This window comes from Phasianus colchicus, chromosome 1 (assembly GCF_987193195.1).
Source record: "Phasianus colchicus chromosome 1, bPhaCol1.hap1.1, whole genome shotgun sequence".
Classification (NCBI taxonomy): Eukaryota; Metazoa; Chordata; class Aves; order Galliformes; family Phasianidae; genus Phasianus; species Phasianus colchicus.
In genome coordinates, this window is record NC_143436.1 from 53,472,010 (window position 1) to 53,499,235 (window position 27,226).

The 27,226-nt window shown below is 39.3% G+C and overlaps 1 protein-coding gene across 3 annotated transcripts in view; it reads left to right on the forward strand.

Annotated features, from left to right (window-relative positions):
* LARGE1 (LARGE xylosyl- and glucuronyltransferase 1) overlaps positions 1–27,226 on the forward strand; it is a 276,217-nt gene that overhangs the window by 111,641 nt on the left and 137,350 nt on the right. For all 3 annotated transcript variants that reach the window (XM_090143138.1, XM_031600072.2, XM_090143139.1), the window contains 2 exons: positions 20,466–20,767; positions 26,862–26,944. In XM_090143138.1, coding sequence (XP_089999264.1) covers positions 20,466–20,767; positions 26,862–26,944 — 385 coding nt within the window. The remainder of the gene's footprint in view (positions 1–20,465; positions 20,768–26,861; positions 26,945–27,226) is intronic.

Sequence of the window (27,226 nt, forward strand, 5' to 3'; positions counted from 1 at the left end):
GTTTATACTGCTTTGATGCTCACCTTAGCCTTTAAGGAATTTAGTACCTCTATACAGTTCATGCTTTTGTTTATAAAATAGATTTGTTTATGTAATAATAAAAAATGCCTGAAAACCATGGTATTTCTCTAGCAAGACCAATCTTCCTGCCTACCATTCATGTGCATGCCTGAAGTCTGACAGACTATCAGTATATACCTATTTTTTCTGAGTTGCTTTTGCTTTAAATGTCTTCACAGATTAATATGATTGTCTGAACTCATTTTTTAACTGAAGTAAAAAAAATGGCAGCCTTCACACTTCCAAATGAAAGCTTTAAAAGAGGTATTCTAAAAGCTCAAAAAAATATAACGTGAAATTTGTAACTTGAAGAAAAAGCAGACCTATTATTTTGGTTACCTAATAATTTTCTAAGTGCTTAGACTAAGTACTTATTGTAAATACTAATACTAGATGTAAATGTAATGTTAAATGTTAAGAAAGCTGAAACAGCCAGAGCATTTTGAATATCTTTTCACTTCGTGTCAGAATTTAAATATTGACATGAATGCATATGCATACTAATGGCCATCCTGTTTTGAGAGTCTTGCAGTCAACTTGTTTTGACTAGGAAATAACATTTTTCAGTTGCACCTTAGTGAGAGAGGAGGTAGGGAAATGGACAGGCTCAGAACTATCTGAGAGATTTAGTGGCAGTCAATTTAATGTTACAAATAATGGGAGCCATTCTGAAATTCTCACTCTAACTTCCAAATAGATATATATTGAATTTCTGGTGGTTCAAAAATCTGATTTGCAGAGTTGTAAAAAAAGGAACGTGATGAAGGAATCTTACATACCTCAGTGGCAGAACCAGTGTCTTTTCTAAGAGCACTTCAGTAGTATGCAGTCATTTGTATGGTACACTAGTAAAGCATTTTTAGTATGGAAGCAACTGTACCAGTAAAAAAAAAAACAAACCCTCTGTACTGATATCATAAACTGCTTCCCAACAGTGAAATGTACTGCTAGTGAACATGAGTTTTTTTCCGGTGTAATTGTATGTACTCAGTTCTTCCACAAGGATAATAGTTCAATCAGGGATTAAGCATTTTCATACTCCATTTCATGGCTCAAGAAGTCTCCTCAGGAGCTTAGGTGTACTGCCTAGAAAGCCTGAAAAATCCCCTGAACAAAAATTTGGATGCTAGTTTGTTACCAAAAGAGCAAGGCTTTTAAAACCATCGTATAAAATCATTAGTGTTTTGTTGTTGTTTGCTTGTTTGTTTGTTTTCCTCATCTCTGCTGTGAAAAAAGTACTCTTAGGACTTCCTATTGTATTTGGAGTTCATGAAGCAAAGGAGAAACATTTTCAATTTAATTAACATGATCTTGAAGAAGTTAATGAGCTGTTCTTCTGCAAAGCTTTTTGTTACCATTACATATCACATTCTTTATCCACAATCCACATAAAGGTGTTCGATGTATATAATTTTGTAAGGACATTGACAATCTCTCAAATTCAGCTTTACTGCTGCTTGCTACCTTTGAATAAGCAGTGCAATAAATTCAGTTCTGATTCTGAAATTTGTGAGCATGGGCATCTGCAGAGTCACTGAGATGAACCGAGCAGCCTGAAAGTAGGCTCCAGCTATCAAAATTCATACTTAGCTGCTGAGGTACTGTGTTCTGTTACCAGCACAAAGCCAACCAGCACGATGTAGGACAAGGCAGAACCTTCTCTCATTTACTAAAAACAGGAAAAAAAGGGTTCAAATGTAATTTTAGGCAAGCTTATGGTTTTCAGTTTATGAACGTAAAGCAGGAGTTAACAGCATCTTCAAAGCCAGATTGTTTTGGTTCTGTACACAGATATTAGCAGTAGATGTGATAGCAGCCATAGAGATACTGAGCATGTTCTAGGTTTGTGGGTTTTCTCCTCCTTTATACTTCTGTTGCATTTCCTCAGGTATGTCTGCCTGCTGAGTGTTAGCTGGTACCAGGTTGTCAGAATGGATTTGTAATTAGTCTTGGGATAGCATTTTCAAAAGAATATCAAGTCGTATTTTCAAGAGAAAAGTTAGCTAGTTAGCAACTTCTTTTTAAAGTCATTTAAGCTATTTTAGAAATGATAGATGCCTGAAGGTGTACCTACTTGCATTGTAAGCGCCTAATTTTTCTTGGAAATCTGGTCTTTCCAGGCCTCTTAGGCTCCTCAGCATCTATTCCTTTGAATGGAATGCATTTCTAGATCATCTCAGTGAGCTTTAAGATAGTATTTTAGTCAAAACATAAGGAGGAAAGGCAAAATAAAGAGGACAGAATTTCATTCAAAGGTATCAATATAGGCCATGGTTGTTGTTCTTGATGTTTAATTAAATAGTCTCATTGTTCCTTACCTAGATTAAAAGAATAATTATGGATGTTTTTCTGTCTCATTGTTCTGCTATTCCCCGGTCTATGCAGGAAATAGGAATAAGGAGCAAGGAACAACAGGGCATAAAAACTTCTCAAATTAAGATAAAAGAAAATTTTTGTTAGAACAGCTCTTCTCAACAGTCTGTTGCGGGAGAGTCCTCAATCAACTGCTTTAGTAATTCTGACCTGTCATCTGTGTGGTAGAATTCCCCCTCATCTGAGTTACAGTTAAAGGGATTCACTACTGTTGCTTTTACTGGAGTTAGTTATTTTCTTTCTCTTATAAAGGTTGTGCATGGTGATATGTCATTGCTTAAGGAGAATTGCTGTTATGCGGTTATTTCCATTGTTTTACCTTTGTTTCTTGTACTCCTGGGTAAAACAAATGTTGCAGAAGTGGTAAGTACTAGTTTACTATTTCTCTAGGATTTTATTGTGCCCTGTAATCAGAACAGGAGAATTTAGCAAGTGTAAAACAAGTATTTTTTAGATTCCTCTAAAGTTTAGTAGTCTTTGACTATGTGATCTCCTTTTTTCTTCAGTAAATGAATCAAAAGTCTACCAGACAGGCTTTTCTTTTTTAAAATGTAAGGTCAGCATGTGCTATGCTTGTCTTAAGCTCATCGTATACTATTTACTTCCTCATCCCAACAGCCCCATGGCTGCTGTTTCATCATACTTTTTTTTTTTTTTTCTTTCTGGTTCATGTGTTCTCAGTTCCAAATTGTCTTTGTTCCTTTTCCTCTCTCTCTTTGGCTGTTTTCTTTTTTATGGAAGAATATATCTAATGTGACCTCACGTTACCGATTTTCGTGTTTCTTGAAGCAGTGCTTCACTGCACTCTGCATACTCCATTGCTGTAATAGTTTAAGCCCTTCTTCCAGAACGCACATATAAGATCATCATTGTGCACTGCTCTGTGATCAGATCTTCCATGCATTGAAATCCACTCAGCAAGATACAGTCATTGTGCTGTGCTGGCAGTTTTAATTGATACGTTAGTCCACCCTTTTTGCTCAGTGGCATAAGTTGCAAATATTCATACACCACTTGCAAAGTTCCACTGCATCATCAGCCATGAGACTATCATAGGACATATTACATGCAGTAATGTTGCAACTGATCTGATCAAAGTTCCAGATGGGATTTTGTTCTCTAGTAACATTTTATAGATGTGCATATAATGTTCATATACCAGTCCCATATGTGCCCTTATGCTTCATGTCTATGACCAGGGTGGATCAATTCTGCCAGACATACAGAAGTGTGTTTGCCAGTTTTTCTCTGTTTTTTCTTGATCACTGACTTTATAAACCTTCAAAGGGTCTGTAAGGTTTACTCCCCTGAGAAGTGCTCAGTACGAGTAATGTAGGGAGGGCATTCAAGGCCAGGCTGGATGTGGCTCTGGACAGCCTGGTCTAATGGTTGGCAACCCTGCACACAGCAGGGGAGTTGAAACTAGGTGATCTTTGAGGTCCTTTTCAACCCAGGCCATTCTGTGATTCTATGATTACCTGGGCAAGCACAACTATCACCCTTGCCACCATCTTTTTGCTGTAATCTCCTGTGCACAAGGAACAGCGTGAGTTCTTTCTAGTTCTTATTTTCTCACCAGATCATCTCACTCCGTAGCTTTTTTCTGATCTCTTCTAGAAGTTTCTCAGTAAGAAGTCAAGCACCTTGCACTTCAGAATACAAATTGAAACTTCCTGCTGTGAGCAGGTTTTGGTTCCAGTTGACATCAATTAGCGTTACCTCTCCTCTTGGATCATATTCCTGACACCATGTAGGATATTCCTTTGGCCTTTGTGGGTCAGCTGTCCTGGCTGTCCCCTCCCATCTCATTGTGTACTCCTAACCACTATGGCAGGGCAGCGTGCAAAGCTGAAATGTCCTTGGCTCTGTGTAGCACTGCTTTGCAACAACTGAAACATAGCTTTGTTACCAGCATTATTCCTAAATCCAAAACACAGCACTGTACCAGCTACTAAGAAGAAAATGATCTCAGCCAAAACCAGGACACACGGTTGCTCAAATTTTTACTCGAAGGTAGATTTCCTAAATCCTTTGCCCAGCTGATTTACAAAGTTCTTATCATTGCCCTTGCTCCTGCTCTTATCCTGTCCATTTCTCCCAAGCAACTGCTCATTCCCACTCTTCCGTCCTTGCATAAGATTTTAAACTCTGTGGGCCTTTGCTAAAAACAAATATTAAGTGACTTGCATTTAAAATTAGTCTATCCTTTATAGTGGTGTAAAAAAAAGCTTGGGAGCTCCCGAGGCACAGGTATCATGGTAGTACAGTCTGACAGGCCATTGTCTCTGCAAGCTGGAACTGTTGTTATTGTATACATCTCAGGAGTAATTATTGTCTTGTTCTGTCCTGTAAACAAAAAGGCAAACAAAGGCAGAAGTAATACTGGTATTTCCCGAATTTTCAGTACTTGAAAACCTCATATTCATTCCAGCTGGTAGAGTTAACGTAACCACATTTTCCTTACCATCCTGCCACACCTACACATAATTTAGGATTTTGGAAATGCGTATCTCTGTTAGAGAGACAATGAGTGAACAGCATACAGAGCACTGATAAATCACCCTGATCTGTTTTATTTATGACTGCATGACTGTTGCAATAGAGGCTGTGCAGATAATAGTTTTGATAACTAAAATTATTTGTTTTCACCCAGTTTTCTTAGATATTTCTCTTTCAGTTAGTGTCATTAGTAGATTAAAGAATAGCTTTAGCTGTTTTGCCATTGATTTTAAAACCTGTAGCTCTGTCTCTCAGCTGTGCCCGTAGCTCAGTGCCAACTTGTTCAGATTTACTTCACCAAAGGAACGCCAAATAGAGAAGGAAAGAAAGAAATGTTAAATAAACTCAGAGTTAATAGCACCTCTGTGCTCCATAGTTTTCAGGTTTTATGGTAAAAAGTATTTACCGTAATTGTTTTTTGCTGTGGTAGGTATGAAACAGCCAAGATTAAGAAAGGAAGCAAGCATTTCTGAGGTCACACAGCAGCCTGAAAACCCATCCCACAGCAGATAGAGGAACATTTGGACAATAACTGTCACAGACTGCATTTGGTGATTGCGAGTAATAGCCCCTCCAGTATACAGAAATGACTCCCACCTTCTCTAGAATACTATTTCACTGGGAGATGTGCCCACTTAAGCAAGTACTGAATTTTATACACTCTTAGAATATTTGAAAGTGAAGGCTCAGCTGTTACGTTTTATGCTAAATTTATGTGTGAATTTCTATTGATGTTAGAGAATGCTCACCTATATTAGATGCTTTATGTCTTGAATAATTCTGTCACTTCATCCCCTATTTAATTACTTTCATTCTTCCCTAATTGACTTTAGGGTAATAACTTTGATAACTGAGACACCATCTGGCATGGAGATATAGATTTCACAAGAAGAAAGCAGCAGAATTACACTTGAAGTTCAGCTGTATTTTTTTTCCTCTCTTTTAAACAGAAATAATCAAAACCAAGCATTAAAGTATTGTCATTCCACAGTTTTCAAAGAAATGTGCACCGTACAAAATCTAATGATATACAAGTACAGAGTGTACCCTAGAATTCCTCCTGTATACTCATTCTGTTAAGTAAAATAAATAATAACATGGTTGTAGCTATGCGATTGAGGCTTGAAATGAGGCTTATTTTCACATCTCTTGTGTGCAGCTGATAAAAGCCAGTCAGTTAGATTAGATATACCTGGGCTGCCTGGCACTGAGAAGGCGAGAATTGATGAAAATTCATTACATAAGCATTTTACACTGGCTGATCCATAGAGCAGGATCAGCATCAGCCTATTATGAGGGATTACAGTCTGCACAGCCACACAGAGAATGAATATAGAATTTTGCAGAAATTTCAGAATGAAGAAGGGAATTGGGGAATGGTGGGCTCTGGAATTAAGGCATTGAGGTTCATCAGGACCTGATTTAAGAATCAGATCCAAAATACCTGAACAACAGAAGCATAGAAAGGAAAAACAAATCCAAAAGGCAAAAGGGACAGCAGCGAAATAAAATATAATTGATATCTGGCAGATTTGGAGTTTTATATTCTTGGCAGAGTTAAACTTCTGCTTTCTGAGTGCTGTAATGTGATAGAATTAAATTGAAACCACTTCACTTTTTTTATGAATGGTTTCTTTTTCTGGGATCTGGACACCTTTTGAGTGCTCAAAATGGAGAATGAGGATGCCCTGTTACGTGTAATGGTGAGATAACGACATGCTTTTCAGTCAACACTTTGCCTGTATAGCTCTGAGAAGGATAATGCCAATTAAAAACAAAACAAAAAAAAACGGTAGTGATTCACATGATTGATGCTAAATACATCTGTTTTGTATGTGTTTATTTATTCTGCCTAATACTTTTGTCTTGAAGGTGTGAAAATTCTGCTGTGGACTGCCACAGGTTATCTCATACTACTTAAAATGTCTAACAACAATTAAAATTGTTTTTGTAAATGCTCTTCAGGCTGAATTGATGATTGCACCCTCCCATCACAAGTGTGTCACAGGTGCTGCCTCTTCTGTTTACCTACCTCAGGTGATTTGCCAGCTGCTACAGAATATACTCTTCATAATAAAGCACAGGTCATTTTAGCAGTCTGAATGATAGTTTAAAAAGTATTGCTATTTTTAAGTGTAAAAATATCATAATTTATAGTGTCTGAAATTAGAAGTTTTGAAGAGTTCTGTCCTCTTATTTTTGCATCCTGACATGGATCATGCTTTTTGTTTGTCCTGCAGAGATGAAAATGAGATCTGACTGCAAAGGAAACAAACAAGCAGTGAGCACTGATATTTTCTCATCTAACTGTAGGATTCTACCTCCCAATAAATATTAAGTATTGCAAAGCTTTAAGTACAGTTTTAAGAACTGGAAATATTGAACATGGACAGTAATTTCTTTGCTCACTCTTCTTAAATGTTTTGTACTTCTTAATCTTTGAAGTTGGAAAAAGATTTAATGACCGTCACACAATAGTGTATAGGCCTTCAGGCAAACCTGGAATTTTAGTTTTCCCATTGGTTGGATTCAGTCAAATTATTCAGGAAGAGAAAGAAGAGCACTGTCTAGAGTAATCTACACTAAAAATTTGTGCTTCCCAAATAGGAAACTAAATTTTTTCATCAGAAAGAAGTAGCATGATTTCTAGGAGGAATTTTCAATATGTGCCTGGTGCAGTTATGATTTCTCAAAAGAGGAAGGGCTGTCTCTCAAAACAAGTACTACATTCAAATGCCCTGCCAAGGGACAGAATATATATTATATACTGATTGAAATGTGGGCTCTTTTTCAAAGGAACGTATACAGTCACAGCTGTTGTGACTCAATTCCTGTAGTATTTTAATGATAGTTAAGACCAGAAGAAAGGCATAGTTTAAAAAGTAAATCGGATAGTAATACCACAGAGTATGTTTATTCCATTGTCTAGCTCAGTTTTTCTTGGGCAGATGGTCATAAGTTAGAAAAAAGAGCAGCATGTTTCATCATGTGACAGAAGGATGTGTATTGTGGCAGCCTGTTCTCAGAGAGAAAGAAGAGTGAAGTGAGCCATGTCCTTTTAGCATTCTCTCCTCCACCTTTCCCATTTCAGCTCTTAGCTGTCAATTCCTGTCTGGATTTATGCAAGTTAATATAGAATGTGTGACTACAGATAATGATTAATGATGATTAAGTTGCTTTCCTTCTCCTAAAACAAGATGGGGATAGATGGGTAGGGAAGCTACCTTTTTTTATGTGTGTATATCAACAAAACTACACATATGCCTTTCATGTCTAAATGCAATACCTCCATATTCCCTTTAACTCAACACAGAAGAGTTGTCATAGACATCAGTTAGTTCACAGAATACGTCACTGAGGAAAGCCTGTGGCTATCCATCCTCACAGGCTGCCTAACAAAAGCATCATTAAAAATGACATGTAGTATTTCATTTCTGTCCATTCAATTCATTTGTATTTCGCTCACTAAGGAGGTCTCCCATAATATATTATCCTTCTGAGAGAAATTTGTGGAGATAATGGAATTTAGAAAAGGAGAGATGTATTCCACAGAAAATAAAACCTAAAGGGAGTTTACCTGAATGTGTGCAGATCCCAGGAATATTGAGCTCTGCTGCCCTGGTTGTGTAAAGCAGCAGTATTTTAGCATAGTAAGCAAGCGTGTCACAGGGATTTTACTTTCATGTCATCCTACACAAGAATAGACGTATTCTTTAAGGTCCTTACATAGAATCCTAAAAATACATTAAGATGTTACTGTGCACTGGAGCAGAAATTTGAACTAGTCTCAAAGGATAAACTTCATCTTTTACAAGACAAAGTCTTAGTAGGCAAAATATCTGAATCTTGCTGTTGGTTGATGATATTTAACAAGTTGGTACTTGTGGCTGCTCAAAAATGAACATTTTTATTTGCTTGCTGCATAGGAAGCTCTGCTGGATTGTGATGGGGCACAGGGGATACGGCCCACATTCTGACCTACTGCAGTACAGCACTGTGTACGTTTATGGTACAGTATAAATAAACCACAATGCTGTTGGCATATTAGACCTATGCTTGTTTTCACTGAAGTCACTGGGTTTTGCCTTTTACTCACTTGAGGTTATATTCTTGATCTGCTCTCTTCACTTTTGGAACAAAACAAGAATATCATAAAGAAGAGTGGCTTCCTCGTGTTTTTTGACTGCAAGCCTGGGTCTCTGAAATGAAATCTGTATCTACCTGATAAGATAAAAGTGATATAAAATCAGTTCTGTACTTACTTATTCCATCTTTACAGAAGGAATATCTCTAATACAGTAAGTCCTTTTCTTTTTAAGGTGAAAAATAAATTCATGCAAGAAAGAGGTTCCGTGGTATATGTCAGCAAACTCTTGTTCTAATTTTTTACTATTATTATAACTTAATAGCTATTATTTTAAAATGCTGTATGTTTCATTTCTGATGTCATAGCCATTAGACATCACCTACTGCTGCATCACCACTGCGGTGGTTGTTTCTTTTCAAAGTGTGTTAGAAATTTTGCTACTTATAGTACAAGACAATCTATAGTATGTGACAATCTGTTATGACATTTTCCTTCATGAGGAGGACAGGAAACTAACTCATGACTTATTTCATCTCTTGTCATAAATAAAGATAAATGTCATAACACTGATCAGCCTTCATGTGTTCTGAATGCACAGTTATTTGCATTTTCCCTCACTGTTCTTTAGGACTGAAATGACTTAAACGATAGGTGCAGCACATGAAAAGTGCTGAGAATGTGTGGGGAAAATAGAAGATTCTCAGTACTGAAAGATACTAATAACTTATGAACTGCTGTGTCATCACTGAACTAATACTGATGTTATTTCATAACATATTAAACTGGAAATACAGACTTGCAGTATTTCTGTCTGCATGTGTAATCTTCAGATCCATTTAGAAAGAAGAGAGATTGCTGTATTGAATAGTTGTCCTTTCTATTTGACTATATATATATGCTTGTATCAGTTGATATTGGCCAGAGCTCTGTCAGATTTGGAGGTTTGTAAGGATCTGGATCCTGTAAAGGAAGAAATTTGTGATGTGGATTTGCATATTTTTTTTCTTGATTCTAAAGCAATCCTTGATAGTCAATATTCAGACAGTCTCCTTTTGCAGCAGCCTCAGTCAGAATAGCAGTGCATGGTGCTCTCAGTGCCAAGGGAGATTAAAGGGTATAACATCTTTCCACTAGGTTTCAATGATGCCAACCAGCCTGACCTATTGCTGTAGCATTTCTGTAGATTAAATGAAAATCAAATTTTGATATTCCATGTAATAGTGCTACCTGGTGACTTCCAGTCACATGCATAATCTCTGCTACAGCTAAATCTGAAACTACCACTTAAGGGACTAAATGTTGGGTTTCAGAGGGTCCAACCACCTGCTCTTCCTTACATCTCCTTTTTGCAGCCCACCTCCATATTAATCAAAGCCAAATTCAGACATCTTTTACTTTCCAGTTCTGTGATATCCATATGATGTGATCCATATGATCCATATTATATGCATGTGATGACCATAAAGCTCAGGCCTGTCAGTAAGGTAAGCCTGTGGTGGGTTCTTAAATCCAAGTGGTAAAGGAGCTACACATGGTCAAGATCCTTAAAGCTGAAAGGAACTCCTAAAGGTCATCTGGTCCAACTCCCCTGCAATGAACAGGGATACCCACAGCTCGGTCAAGGTGCTCAGAACCCCTCCAGCCTGACCTTGGGTGTCTCCATGGATGGGGCATCCATCACCTCTCAGCACTGTGCCAGTGCCTCAGCACCTTCTCCATAAAAGACTTTTTCCTTATATCCAAGGTAGTTGTTAGGAATTACGAAAGGATCTTTCCAATTGTTTTTCACATTTTCATATCCCCAAAGGATACATGCTTATAAAGTCCAATATTAAGCAGGTCTGGACTTGCCTTATCTGTCAAGTAATTATGAAAACATGGAGAATGGCACACATAAGTGTAATTTACACATTATATATGTATCAGGATTCTTAATACAGTTTACAGAAGAACATAGCAATGGCAGGTGTTCAAGAGTCTCATTCAGAAAACGATGTTCTGGAGAAAGTGAGATGGAAGAAAACTAAAGAGAAAACCTTATAATGATACTTAATATTCTTTTCTAGGAGGAGGCCACTTCTAGAGGACATTGGCCATCTAGGAAGTAATGGGCTGGGTCTGTCTACTGGAGTTTTGCACGTCATAGAATCATTAAGGTTGGAAAGGACCACTAGGATCATCTAGTCCAATCGTCAGCCCATGCCTGTGACTGCTCTAAACCATCTTTTTACATGACCAGCCTCTGTTGGTGTAGAGCAGTTGTTAAAACTTCTTTCAAGGATGCAAGGAAACTTAGATAATTGTTTTGACATTCAAGCAAAATTCTACCTTACATTATTGTTCTTATTAGAGGTTTTCCTGTTGAAATGGGTGGCTGCATTTTAACTGTTATGCAGGGTTAGCACTATTTTTTCTTCCGGCATGTAGACATCAGTATGCGTAAGTGCATTTCTTCTGAATGGTCTGCCTGATGAGGGTAAGGAAGGATATGCAAAGCAGACTCTCGTGCCCAGGTTCCCCAAATCCAAGTGCTGTACAATCAGGAAATGCATTATAGCATCCATTGTTGCTTCAGCAGGGAAAGCGTGCTTTACATATGCAAATACTGCTCAAAAGTTTAACTTAATAATTATCAGCTGGAGTCTATTGCTGAACAGCTGAGGCAAATCATCAGCGTCAGACTCTGAATTAACTACTACCAGGCTTTGATTGAGCACACTTGTCTCATGCTCGTGGTTACTATGACAGTTGTAGAAAGCTATACATATTTTTTAATCTTTTCTGAGCTTACAGATATTGATTTCTTGTATTCCTAAAAAAACAGTTGAAAATGCTGAATTTTAAACTTTTTCCCTTCCTTTTTCTTCCATAGAGTTATAATGAGCAGAAGCCAGCACAGAATAGTTTGTACATCCCACTACTGTGAATGATTGTCACTGTACTGCATACAGCTGTGGGGATGCATTTGAGTGTGTGCTTTACGTTAGAGAGCTGTAATGGATGCCAACTATAGATTGGATGTTCTGCTAAATGACGGCCTCAGAGGTTACATATACACCAAGCCCATGCTGTGCATAGAGCAGTCTCTAGGCATAGCCAAATGGTTAATGAAAAAAGCAGTGCAGCTCCCTAGTAGAAGATCTTCACATTAGCAGATCCCGTTGTTGTCCCTCCCACTCCTACTATACTCCGGGGAGATTCAGCTGGCTACAAATACTTAGCCTACAGATATCATTCATATGTCTTTTCCTAAGTGTGCTTTGTTATTCACATCACACTCCTACAGTCCCCCACAGATTTTCATCTAATTATTCCCTTCTTGCCCATTCCCATGAATAATCCGTGGCATTCACCCCCGTTCCGCCATTTAAGGCAGTTAGTAGTCCATCCTACAACGAACTGTATTGCTCATTTTCCAGGAGGTGTCACAATTTATTTCAATTCATCCAAAATATAACTCTGAAGATTTATTAATGACTTGCAGAAGATTTCAGCTTCAGGGCACATTTGCCCACTAGACAGTGGTTCGTCTTTGCCACCGTAGTAGGAGGATTGCTTCAGGGCAGAGGCAGCCAGCTCCTCTGACCGTTTAAACTGGGTTGGATGCTTTGCACTGCAGGAGATAAGAAGCATGACATGACCCTTTGGGTCAGCTCTGGCTCGGGGTTAGCTGAGGGCAATGCTGTGTGCAACAGATCTAAAAGGGATCATTTGTTTGTGCCCCTAACAGACCATTTCTAATTGTGATGTGCTTCACTATGGCCAGAAGTCATTGCTAACTCATGGCTGGTCATCGGCTCTGTAGACAAGTGCTTCTTCCAAAAATACTACAGGAGCACCTGTTGAGCCTGGTTATGGTGGTCAAGAACAGAAGAAATACTGACCCTCTTGTCATGGATTCTCTAAGGTATAATTGCAGAGCTTTGTTCTACGAATTTTCCTTCCTGTATCTGTTTGGTGTCTGAACATCTAAGTCTTCTGAGTTGTCACACTGGCAAGCTTCTGAAAAGAAAAGAAATATCCCTCTGTCTTTGTGGAGAAAAAAGCTTCCTTTTCTCCTATATTCTCCCCTTTCCCAACTGTTAGAGAAGTAGTTTGCCAAAAAATCAACATCTTTACAGGAATGGGGTTTGGAGAAAATAACAATTCATCAAGAGCACAGATGGCTTATTTAGAATCTAATAGGTATTAAAACATTATTTTCCCTAAGCTTTACTCCTGATATTGATAACGTGTTATCTTTGCCAAGTTCCCCTCTTGATAACACGTTATCTTTGTCAAGCTAAGTCCCTGATAAAATCTTATTTTCACTCAGTGCTTACTCTGATAAGACATTATTTTCTTACATCTCCACTCCCAGTGGAAAGTGGAGAAATGTTATTTTTAGTCCTTTTCTTGGAGAAGCATATATTTTGCCAAGGCATTGCAAAGCGGGGAAAGAAGACAGAAAAAAAGGGGGAAAAAAAGTCATTGTAGTCTAGACAAGGAAATGAGTAAGTCACATTAAGATTTATGGGCTTTTCTTTTAAGTTTTGTAAGAAGTTAACATTCTTAATGTTTCATCTGAAAAAGTAACTATTAAAGAGAGCCATATCCATTCTAAGAAAAGATGCTTAAGATGTTTAGAGCTTCTTTCCCTCTCTGCTCCTGCATTATGTTGCTACGTACTTTTTACTTTCACAGTCTTTTACTGTTTACCATCCCTGTTATTCCTGTTAGAAGTACCAGAATTAAATTCACTCAGCCAACACATAAACATTGCTCTCTGCAGCAATGCAACGTGATGCCATCATTGACAATACAATCACTAACTTTCTGAGACACAAATCCGTGCCTTCATTTTTGTGTGCATAGCAAATGCAGCAATGCGGTAAGTGGTTCTGTGCTTCTGTTTCAGTTAATTAAAGAGACTGCAAGGTATCATGAGCAAGGCAGGGGAGTGTAAAGAAAGAAGTGCTCGTTTCTGAAGTTGAATCTACCCTGGAAAACAGTTTTTACCACTGAGTTCATTACATGATCTTCTTAAAACAAAGCTACTACAAGTGAGTGATAACGGTATAATTTTATTTTTTTTTTCTATTTTCTGTGGTTACAGCTTGCGGACTCCGGATGTGATTTACAGAAATGCTAAGCATATACAATTGCATATACAGGTGATGAGGCCTGTTCTGTGAACAAATGAACTGCAAAAAAAAAAGTTTATTTCTTTTCTGGTTCTCAACTGTGCAAACAGAAATGTTATTTTCTTCTAGTGTTAAGAACTCCAAACTGCCTTGCAGTAAAGAGGAACTGATAGTACCACATTTTTCTCCAGTAAGTTAGAAAAATAAGTGTCTGATTATCTGTGCCACGTGCAAGTGTTATAGTGAAGAGCATCATAGGCCAATGAGGAAATAAGTCCTTTTTTCAGGTGAGGTGTGAGTGGTTGCAAATTTAATGATAAGCTGAAACAGCTGTGAGCACAGTGCATTCTGTCCACTCACTGATGCCAAGGTTCTTTGGAAGAAAGTGGTGATCACGAAGTTAGTGACCTTGTTGTCATGTACAGGGGAAAGACTGGACAAGAGGTCATCTTTCTAGCATTTCCAGACTTTTGATGTATGACATTGCAGACCTGATGTTCTGTGGGTCTAGTGTTTGTGCATGATGTGTATAATTTCCAAATCCACTGATGGTAGAGATACCTGTTTCGTTTGAGAGAGACAGTCCACTTTGGGACATTTCTCAATGACACAGCATTCTACTTAGTGAAACTTAGTATGTAAGCTCTGAATTGTCTTGTGTCACCATAGACTGAAGAAATTCTAGGTACATAGATCTGAAATAGACTATATTTCACTATCTGGAAGGTTATTTGGGCAAGGTTTTCTATTTCCAGCTGCAATAATTTACAAAAAGATGTAGGAGAAAAAACTGTCTTGGCGAATAGCAGGGTAGGTATCTTGGGATACCTTAGCACCTACTTGTGTAGGTATGTAACTTAAAGTACTAAACTTCATCTATAGCCACCCATATAACCAGTATCAAGCATTCAGAGTAGAGTACATAGAGTACTGGGGTGACAGATGATTAAAACAGACCTAGAGCTCCAAAAGAAAACGGATAGTTCATCTGTTTACACGGATCTTCTATGTCTTAGAGTATGTCTTAGAGGACTGCAGTCGTCTTTCTCCCCACCCTTCTCTCCTTAGGTCCATAAGGCTCTCTATACAGACGGCTGGAGCGCCTCTCCTATGAGGAAAGGTTGAGGGAACTGGGCTTGTTTAGCTTGGAAAAGAGAAGGCTTTGAGGAGACCTCATTGTGGCCTTCCAATACTTGAAGGGAGCATATAAATGAGTGGGGGAATGACTGTTTAACAAGGGTGGATAGTGATAGGACAGGTGGGAATGGTTCTAAACTGAGACACGGGAGGTTTAGGTTAGATATTAGGAGGAGGTTTTTCACTCAGAGGTTGGCGACGCACTGGAACAGGTTGCCCAAGGAGGCTGTGGATGCCCCATCCCTGGAGGCATTCAAGGTCAGGCTGGATGTTGGTTGGCAGCCTGGTCTGTTGGTTGGTGACCCTGCACATAGCAGGGGGGTTGAAACTAGATGATCATTGTGGTCCTTTTCAGCCCAGGCTGTTCCATGATTCTATGATTCTAATTTTGTTTATTTATTATTCTGATTTTTTCTTTCTGCAGAATGTTGGCTTTTGATTAAAATTGTTATGTTGCTAGCCCTCAGAGGGTGTACTGATAATGCAGATTTTCTAATGTAAACAAATGTGAAAGGGAGGAGTGGTGTTTTCTTGCAGATGTAGTCAGACTGAAACATTATCTGCGAGCAGCATGACTTCCTCTTATCTCAGAAGCAGCTTAGAGCTGCTGTCAGTTATTTCATTGTAAAGGCATTCCATGCTATTAGGCAGGGGACAAATAGCTAAAACACATAGAAACCTATAGACCTTGTAAAGATCGCAAAAGACAAAGCGTCTGCACTTAAGACAACAAAAGAAATGTAAAAAAAAAAAAAAAAAAGGTGAAAATAGACCCACCCCACAATGTGCTACAGAAATTTCCTTGTTTTGGTTAGTTCCTAGCTTTCAGCATTTGAGCGCAGGGCAGAGCCATCAGAGAAATGTGGCATCCCTGCTTCTGCGTTTTTCTTCTCAATCAGGGTGATTTTCCTGCACTCTGCAGCTTTCTCCCTTATCCAGCCCTGCAGTTAACCTCTGGCTAAACTGTGGCCTTCCTCCAGCAAGCTTTCTGTGCCTCTGGGCCCTTTCCAGGACTCTCATCTCTAACAGTCATCAGAATACAAAGCTAGGATCTCTGTGCCCATGCTCATCCTTTAGGCTTTGTGTGTAAGAAAATTGCTCTGCTTCAGTCCCTCTCCTTTCAAATAAACTGTGCTAGGTTGCTTTCTATAGGCTTTATTTCTCCCAGAATCTTAAGGTGCTGTGCTTATTGGAGGACAGTAAGGTTTAATGACATCTCTTGCTTTAAATGCAGGCAACTTCACATACGCAGAAGCATTCAATAATCCACACAGAGTTCATAACTTGTCAAGCTTTCTGAACTGTTTTGCCTACTGTGATGATAAGTCATTGGCCGCTGTCAACCGTGAAATAATATTCAGGTTCGTGTTTTGTGGACAGTGGAATTTTGTAGGTTATTTTTATTTCTTTGGTACGGCTTTATCAGCACAGAAAGTCTGAGGTAAAAGACTTGACACAGATAGAAAAAAATACATTGTCTGAGACTGCCAAGGCCCAAAAATAGAGCAATAACCCCAAATGAAGAATAAAAAATTATAGCTTTATTATTATTTATTGCAGCACTGAAAAGTGTGCTACTTACTTCAGAGCACAGCAATGTTCTTTGCGGTGCTCCCAGGGCAATCTCTCGTCCCAAAGTCACACAGACCTCGTTATGTGTTATGTTACTTTATTTTGATTTAGATTAGGTAAAAAGTGCCTAGACATCAGCTCAGAGCCCTCTGTCAGTTACTTAAAACTATAAAACTCAAGAGCAATGCAGTCAGTTTAACTTTCCTACCTTGCTGCATACTGTCAGTCAAGTACTTGCAGCACCTTATGTGTGTTCACTTCTTCAAAAATGAGGCCTTCCATTGCCTTGAAAAACAATGGGATGGATTAGGGTAGCAGGTGGTGGCATTAATCTGCTATGCAGTAGCTACCAAATCAAAGTACCTTCACTTGTCCAGTGTAGTAACAAGACTTGAATGGAATAGTACAGTGTCAACCTCAAGTGTACAGAAATTATGAGCTAGTCCTTCCCCAAATCTATATAATAGCTATGGCAGAAATTACTTCATTTCTGAGTTTTAAGACCGAGCTCAGTTGACTTTTGTTTTTATGCTTCCATTTCAAACAAGTCTTTCGATGGTCACAGTATCATTTTGCAGCAGGGAGTTAAGATGTTATGAAAACACCAAATATATCAAGGCACTTGAGAATACTCAGCCGTGTTAGCATCAGTGTGTGTCCAGCATTACAAACCCTGGTGAGATCATCCCAGGAAATAGCTTGGACTTGCCACTTTCTAACAAAACCTAGATAACTTCTACAGCAAAACATTGTCAACTATTTACCTATTTTAGATAGTAGGTTGTATAATTCCAGACCTGATTTCCATACTGGCTACTGGTCTGATGCACAAAATGAAAGCTGTTATTTTTTTTAATTGTGGTAAAGCAGCATTTATGATCTATAGATTTATGCTCTTTGAGCAGCTAAAGAGATACCAAACTTTACCTACACTTTTAAATTTTGATGACTGTTATCCAGAAATTTTACTTTGGTTTATTGCTACTTTTATAAATTGCTTGGTAATTTTTCTGGCAACTATTTGAGAAGATGGCAGAATCTAAAGGACAGGAATGGGAAGAGATAAGTAAGATCTGCATCATGCTGGATCTCTTCTTGATACGGAGCTGGGATTGCCAGTGAAGACTTTGGCTAGATTTGCATCGTTGTGGTATGGCAGAAGGGACTGAACCTTCCCACCAATGTCCCATTACACGTGGTTGCCGTGTGACAGATGGCAGCAGAAGGGCAGTCTGACAAGAGGACATCTGACACAGAAGTGCATATGAAGCAGAGGTGTGTCATTGTATTGCTCCATGTGGAAAAATGGCAGCTATTGAAATTCATCAATGTTTAATGAACGTTTATGGAGGCCAAACAGTGGATGTGAGCACCATGAGGCAGTGGGTGGTGCATTTCAGCAGTGGTGACAGCAACAATGGGTCACCTCCACTGGTGCAGATTGTTACAAACACAGCATGCAGGCGCTTGTTCATTACTGGTGAAAATGCATAGCTAACGGTAGTGACTGTGTTGAGAAATGGTGCTTCGTAGCTCAGAATTTGTTATTGTGCTTATTGTATCTGTTGTAGTTTCCATGGAAATAAATAGGAGGCATTACTTTCAGAGCACACTACATATATTCAATTGTATATCCAATTGTAAATATGTCTAATGGTAACACAGGTTGATTTTTGTGTCACAGCGTAGGGATGCTACTTTTATGTCAGTCAATCTATGCCACGTACTCCTGCTGTCCAGCAACAAGAATAAAATATAGGCACATCCAGATGACTTCCTAGCACTTGTATCAGCATCTGAGAAACAAAGCAGCACAGCCCCTAGCACAGACCAGCTACACTGCTAAACACTCAGTCTTTCCTGAGTGCACAGCCCATGCTGGAGTCCCTGCAGACACAATTGCACTTCTGTGCCTTCCAGTCTGGATGGGAAGAGCTGACTCAGTATTTCACTGCACTTCTGACTGTAGCATGGCCTTCGTGTTGTTACTCCTCTCCCATTACACCTGTGATTTTTCAGCCATTTCTAATCTGTTATTTATTGCTACCTACTTGCTTGGCAATTCACGCTCTGAAATATCAATGGCCAAACTTCAGAATCTGTCTTGAGACATTTTTGAAGCTGAGATTTATTAATCCGATTTACTAATGGCGAAAATGATAAATCAGAGACTGTTTGTAGGAGAAGGTCTACATGCAAGTACGAGATACTCCATCCAAATGTTTTATTTAAGACAAAATAGCAATTTTATATGGATGAAAGGATGTGTTTACACCTGCATAACAATAGAATTTGAAATGAGGTTTTCTGTAGCTGGTTTTTTGTTGTTTTTTTTTTTTTTCCAATAAACTCAGGACTATTCACCATTCATGTAAGTGTGAAACAATGGAATAGAACAAGCAATGAGCAGGTCTTTATAGCTTTGAGTCAGAGAATGAAAAATGTTCTTGTAAAGGAGAACAGCTAAACTGCATGATTTTTGTTTTCTAAACCACTCAAGCTGCTGTTTGTTTGATAAAGCGAAAAGGACTCTTTGCAGTGGAGATACTATTAAATAGCAAACTTAATGCAGGCAGGTGGAAAGTTATTTATTCTGTGAAGTACTTTGGGATAGCATGTTTACATAACTACACTGTAAGGGAATATATTGCTAATTATGACGGTGTGGATAACTCAGTGTCTTGCTTTATTTCAATTTGATTTTAATTGATCATTTTTTATCTGCAGTTTGAGGGATTTTTACCACCTAACCATTTCAACTGAATATATACAGCTTTGTTAAACATTGTATGAAAATGTGTCTCCTTGCTCTCTTAAAATTTGGTAGCAGTAGTGTACTGTAATGCGATGGTACAGAGCCCTGCAGTGTTTGTCTTCTGCTGAGGACCTGGGTTTCAGGTTAATTTGACTGTTTTATGCTTTACATCTAGCTCATTAGTAATGCTGTTTTGAACAAAGAAGATACCTTTTGAAAGTTAGAAAATGAAGTCTTTCATGTTTCTGGAATGCGAGTTCTCATTGAAAGGTGCCAAATTAGACAGGTTTGCTTTTTTTCAAATTCCCTTGTCTTCTTCAGCCAAACTACTTTTCAGAAACTGACCCACGTGCGTAATGAGTGTTTTTATTGTTCTGAACCTCTCCTTTCTCGGCAAGCTGTGCTGCTGAACAAAACCCATCTGCTCCTCACATCAGCTGGGGCTACTGTTTGGCATGAAGGGGAATCCAAAATGCTGCAGCTCAACTGTGGAGGAAATGGGGAATAGGAAAATTATTTTATCTTGCATACGCTTCTAAAATGCATTTAACTATATATTAATTGTCTTGGAATTGAATCCTTCTATTCTTGATTGTCTTCCCAGACCAGATGCTGGCAGGCAGCTCTGTTCAGAACAAAAGAAACACATGCTTATCTTTTAGGGTAGTTTTAAACAAGTAGGACCTGTAGCTCATAGAGCTTCAGCATCTGTCCAGGCTTACCTTGAGCTTAACCTTTTTCTTCAAGCCCATTTAAAATGTATTTGAAAGAAATCTCTGCCTAGTGATGGCCACATGAAAGAAAGACGCAGAACTTTCGGTATGTTCTTACAGGAGTGTTTTGTTTCCTTCTCTTGCAGATGGGAAGCCAGTGTCGCTGTCTCCACTTGAATCCCAGCCCCACAGCCCTCGTTACACGGCCTCCAGCCAGCGGGACCGCGAGAGCCTGGAGGTCCGCATGCGGGAGGTGGAGGAAGAGAACCGTGTGCTCCGTAAGCAGCTCAGCCTGGCACAGGGCCGTGGCCCCTCACACCACCGTGGCAACCACTCCAAAACCTACTCCATGGAAGAGGGGACGGGCGATAGTGAGAGCCTGCGGGCTGGCATTGTGGCTGGGAACAGCTCTGAGTGCGGGCAGCAGCCAGCAGTGGAAAAATGTGAGGTATGTGAGCAAAAGAATCAGAGAACCACTTGGATTGGAAGGGCCACAAAGCCCATCCAGCTCCAACCCCTCTGACGTGGGCAGGGTTGCCACCTATTAGATGGGGCTGCCCAGGGCTCCATCTAACATGGCCTTGAACACCAGGTCCTTTAAGTATGTTGGAGATCAGTGTCTTCTTTCCTCCTCAGACTTCTTAGTCACATATCAGCCTCTTAAGGACCAGCAGGCATTTCCTTGCAGATAATTTTTAATATATATTTTTAAAAACTTTCAAACTTTTGATCATTCAAATGTCTGTTGAGTTGTGGCGTTGAATCTGGTGTAAAAATCCAGTCTTTTTTTCAAGCTGACTTCAGTACAGCGTTGCTGTTAAAAAACCTGAGTATTTCTAAATGAAATGAAAGTGGCATGCAATGAAAGTGTTGTTGTTGTTGTTAAGTCTTAATCCTGTGTTTATTCACCTCTTCTGGAATGGCTCAGGGTTTACTGTTAATTAAATTGTGGTTTATGGAACCAATTTATGCCTTTGAGTTGCTTTTCAGTAGCATATCCAGATGCCGCAGTGGAAGCACCTGCTGTGTGTTAGCTGTGCAGAAGAGGTGCGGTTTGTGGCAGAAGACTGGAGATCTGTTTTTAAGGTTTTAGGGGGTTGTTTTGGTTTAGTTTTCCGTATTTTATGCCAGTAATTTTGTGGATGTCGCCTGGCTACTTGGTTGTCATATATCTGAATGATAACCGTTCCAAATCAGAAAGTCTTCCTTAAAGGCCTTCTGCCAATCCCAAATGGTGAAGACATCAAAAATAATTTTCTCCATTTATTTTTACAAAGAGGGTAATAAAATACCACCTTTTATCTTGCTTTCTGCCACTGGGAAGATAAAAATTGAAACAAAATAAGTGCGAAGGAAAAAGAAGTCCTAATTATCTCTTCAGATAAAGTCTATTTAATGGGCAAATATTGCTTAAAAGGGAATTATTGCTTCCCAGTTCTGTACATCTTTGCCTGGCCCTGTTTAAAAAAAAGAAAAAAAGAAGCTAACATTCTTTTAAAGAGAGGGAAAAGGAGGAGTCTATTTTTTCATTTTCCCTCCTCCTGATAATGAGCGTCTGATTTTCCTCCCTACCAGCATTTTGGCATTTATTTTAATTAAGGAAAGGTTCAGGCCATCGGTAAACAAACCTCACTTCCCCCTTATTATCATGCCAAGCAGTGATGAGCTGAGTCTCAGCTCTGGGTTGTTGAGTGTACCAACCCATCTGGGGCACAAAAATAGCAGCTTAACAGAGGAACAGTTTAAGTGGTCTTTCAGATTATAATGTGTTTTGCCAATAAATTTTCTTGCTCAGTGGGGTTTAGCATTGTGCTGGAGGCAATGGTTATATAAAATACAAAACCTCACTTTATTTGCCATCCCCCTATCTCACTGCACACTATTTTGATAACAAAATAGCTTTTTCTTGCTTTTCTTAAGGAATTTGCTCAGTAATTCAGTAACAGCAATAGAAGTTAAAATTAAACTTCGTTATTATCAGATTTGCCAGGGGTCTCATCGTTTATCCTATTACTGTAGATTCTGGTTCCATTTTTGTGTGAGAGTGGTATCTTGACTCCATTCACCCTCTTTCTTACTGTTTCAGAGGCATAAACTAAAGATGTTTAAGCCTCTGACTCTGGAATATATTACAGCAAGAATCAATGACATCGGTGGAAAGAGACAAGGATCCGGAGAAGACTCTGGGGAAGACAAGGAGAGCTAGGGGTAGATTGTTTATTTCATTGAGGCAGTTCCTTGAGATTTATTGAAGCTAACATTTCAGAATCTAATTTAGAATGGTCTTTAGTGATGATAAAACATCAGAAAATGCAGTTGCAGTGAGTGAACATTAAATCTCCAATTAAGCATAATCCGTGCGATAATAATTGTGATCTATATTGAACAATTGTGGATTTGTTGTATTCCAGCCACCACTTCCTACTCTCCTGCTTTGCAGAAGATGTTATGCAATTCTGATATTACAAAATGAACCAGCATTATATTGCAAGAAAAGGTCAAGGTTCCAACTAAAGAGGGCAGATCCTGGAGAGGGCAGATCCCTTTCCCCAGACAGTTTAACGCAAGCATCATCTTTATACAGCCATAGATACAAATAGCAGCCTTGAGAAGATCGTGACACTGATGGAAGCCAACAGAATGATATGGTTTTCTTCTGATGGTATCTCAGTATCTTTCCAGCTTTTGCCTCCATAAGCTGGGCATTTAGCTTGAATTAAGTGTGCATTAATAAACACTGTTAAAAGGGAGAGTCTACCGGAAAATATTTAATTAGCAGTATAGCATCCAGTCAGCTAGCAGAATACTAAGAAACATTTGCAGCATTTTTTCAGGCATATTTGTATTGTTACTATTCTCAATGCTGTTGCTCAGTAGTGTTGAACATGCAGGGCTCCAGGGCCACAAAGAAAAGGCCCCACCACTTTAAGCACTGTAAAAACACAGGAAAGGCAGATGTTAACCTACCCTAGGGAGGCATTTGTATCATATTTACATACTTGTAACATGCTTTTAATACCTCTTAATCACAGTCATAAATTATTTATGAAGGGTTAAACAACTGTAATGGAATGCCTGGCTAGTACTACTGTGAAATTACTGAAGTATGAAATGCTTTACCAAAGACTCTAAACTAATTAGAGTTTATTAAGAGCAGTATTTCACCATTCCAAAACATTGCCTGAGGAAGAAAAAGAATAACATCTGTTTATCTAGGCACCTCATACTCCTCAGCATGGGATCTAAGGCCCAGTTCTTTGTGTGATTTTAGCAATTTTCTTCCTATTAATATCAGTCCAGAATGGCTTTATGTGAAATACCACTTTCCAAAAAATGCTTTTTTCATGCCAGTAGCTGCTAAACCATGTCTATGTGCACCTTGGTGTTATTTAAACTCCCTTTCCTAAAGAAGCTTAACTTCCTTAAATGCCTTTAAGCAGATGGGCTTGAGCACTACCTAAACTATTTGAAATCAAAAGTAGCTATCTTTGTATCTCTGATCTCCATTGTATAGGAAGAACAGTGTGGTTAACTTCTGCAGTGTTTTAATTATGTATTCATATCTGTGTGTGTAAGTGAATGCAGGGATGGATGCTTTCAAGGAGCTCAGTTTCATCTTGCAGTGGTTTCTGAATACCCAAACTTCAGCTGTATGATTGTCACTGATTCCAGACAGTGAGGAGCAAGTGCAAAGCTTTGCACATAAAATGCACAGAGCTGCAATCAAATGCAGATCTTTGATGTGAGATGTCTGGAGGGACATGTTGAACCAAGCTGGAAGCTGGGACATCCATGGCTTATGTGCCTTCACTCCTGAGTGTTTGTTGAAGCTTCAGAAGGTGTGTGAATCACAGTGGCCCATTCTGGTGGCATGGGGTACGCTCTTGTAGCCAACAGCAGAAGGAAAATGAGGAGTTTCTGAGATCTGGGAGGCTGCTGATCAATTACATAATCCAAGAGCAGATGCTTACAGTAGTATCGCTCAGGAGGATTGCAAGGTCTTTGAAGTGTTTCCTTCTTCCAGCTGTTATTGCCCTATCTTGCCAGGGTATGGTTACAGCCAGCTGGTCTCCATCCAGACGTGGGTTTGGGACAAGCATGGAGAAAACTTGAGATCAGGGATTTTTCATTAGAAAGCAGTTCAGGTTGTTGACCTCACATTGACTTACACATTTTCCAACTGATTCTGTTTAACAGTTAAACAACAAGGGGAAGGAAAGTGAATCAAGAAAAGAGGAGAAACAGTTTTGTAGCATGCTGTAGGCAAAAACTGGGAGAAAAAAAGGACTGGGTTTCTATTCTGTTTCAGAAATAATTTTCTTCCCTATAGCTGATGGCAGGCAGATAAGTAGAATCAAACACTGCAGAGGGACTGAGCAAGAGATATATGGATTCCTGTATCTCTGAATTTTAGAAAGACATTCAGCAGAGCAGCCAGAGCTGTCTCCTCACTGCACTTTGGCTAAATCAGAATACAGGACAGCAGCATCTACTAAAAGATACCAAAGAATTCCTAAGTTTAGTTTTGAAACGAACTGATTTAAGAAAAGGAGACAGTAGGGTGGAAGGGGAGGCTGTGAGAGTTGGACTTCGTGATCTTAGTCGTCTTTTCCAACCTTAATGACTCTATGGTTCTGTGACTGAGAGAGGATGCAGAGCATGCACTGTCAGGAATTTGTGGGAACCTATACCCAGAAGCATCATACAAACCACTTCTGTAGTAAGTCATTAAATAAAAGCAGCCTGTGTTCTTCCCTGTTACCATCACAAGAGAGAAACACAGTCAGTTTTTGCAAACTGCTGAGAACGCTCAACTCCCTTTGACATGAAAGTGAATTTGAATTGTGGAACATCTCACGGCAGTGTTGTCAAAATGTGCTGTGCCATATTTTCTTTCTCCTACCTCTTTGGATGGTTGCCTTATTAATTCCAATCCTCTAAAATCTTCTCATCGTCCCAGCTAGTGATGCATACTGGGGCAGGAGGCAGCTGCAGTGTTCATGTGGGACTGCACAATAGCACAGCCACTCGGCCATCACTCAATCCAAATTGCTCCCCGGACCAGCTGGTGTTAATGGATGGGACTAGGGACTCTTTAGACATGCCCAACACATGCCACCTCCTGTGTAAATATGCCTCTGTTACAGGCCAAGCTTTGGGAATGTATGACTATGTGAGAAGGCAGAATTCCTTATTTGTTCTCAACGTAGTGGGCTGTGGAAAATGAGAGCTGTGTGTGTGTGACAGACCAGCTAACCAACCTTCAAATGGAAGCCAAATGAGGCTTCCCTGCAGTTTCACAGCTGTGTCCCTGATCGCAGCTTTGTGCTGCCAGCGTGGTAAACTCTCCTTCATTTCTGTGACCACTAAGAAACAGAAAAATACAGAAGCTGGCTAATTTTAAAGCCAGAGAAGAGTAACTTAACAGCATCTTTTAAATTATTACTTGCTGCCTTAATAATCATGACTAGTAGCACAATTTTCCCTTTCCTCTTCAACAGATGAGTAAACTTCTGCCTCAAATTAAAAGGAAGGGAGGAAAAATGAAGAGAATAAGGGAATACTTACCAAAGTGCTGGGGTAGGGACTCTCGATTTCATGTTAATGCTGCCTAGTGCAGTCCATGCTACCAGTCATTGGCAGAGAAGTGACCTGTGCCTTCCAAGCTCGTGTCCTGTATTACTGTAGAATCTCAGAGTCACAGAATAGCATGGGTTGAATGGAGCCTCAAAGCCCAGCCACCCCAACCCAATGTTGTGGGCTGCCCCTCACCAGCTCAGGTTGCTCAGGGCCCCATCCAACCTGGCCTTAAGCACCTCCAGGGATGGGGCACCACAGCTTCTCTGGGCGGCTGTGCCAGTGCCTCATGTTCTCTGAGTAATCGATTTCTTCTTAATATCTAACCTAAATCTCCCATCCTTCAGTTTAAAACCACTCCTCCTTGTACCATCACTATCTATCCATGTAAAAAGTTTATTTCCCTCCTGTTTATAATCTCCCTTTAAGTACTGGAAGGGCCATTATTGCTGGAAAACCCCCATCCCTGGGCAAAGTAATTGTCCCTGTTGTCCATCAGAGCTTGCTCATTCTCTCCTTAATAGGCATTCTTATGATGGAAACGATGCTGAATTTCTAAGAGCATATCTGCTTCTATCGGGTGTATTTTTAAGTTTTGAGTTCAGAAGGTTAAACAGTGGCTGCTTGTTTGCATACTCAGAATTTTGTGTTCTGCCGAATGGATGTGTGTCTGTGTACACGTGCACACACATATGTTCTTAGCTAATAAATGCAATTCTGTTCAGACATCTGATGTAATTTAGGGACAGTAATGACTTTGGAATGATGATGGTGTTATAACTCAATTAAGATGTTTTTAACAAACTGCCTCAAGTGGGCTGCAAACAGCTGCAGAACACCCACTCAAATCTTCAACAATTGCTGCACTAAATAAAAGCACTGTCATGTATGTGCTCTCTCTAATAAGTGATAGAACACAGGAGCAGGCTTTAATTTTTCTTCTTTTTGTTCCTCTTTTCCCGCAGACCATCCATGTTGCCATTGTTTGTGCAGGGTATAATGCCAGTCGGGATGTTGTCACACTCGTCAAATCCGTCTTGTTTCACAGGTAAAGGTACCCTTTTTCTTCTTATATATCGTATATATACAGATACACAAATAAGCTCTTGTCATGTTTACTCTTATTCAAAGTCAGATTCCCTTCCTTTGTTTCTTCTTCTTTGGAAGAAATGAAGCATGAAATATGTGACCACCAGAAATAGATTCATTTGTGTAAAGATCTGTGCAGTGAATTGTAGGATTCAGAAATCCAGTTGCTACCTCTCCTTGTTGCATTGTGGGAATAGGCACCATATCATAAAGCATCTGCTCACACCCAACTGCTGTAAAA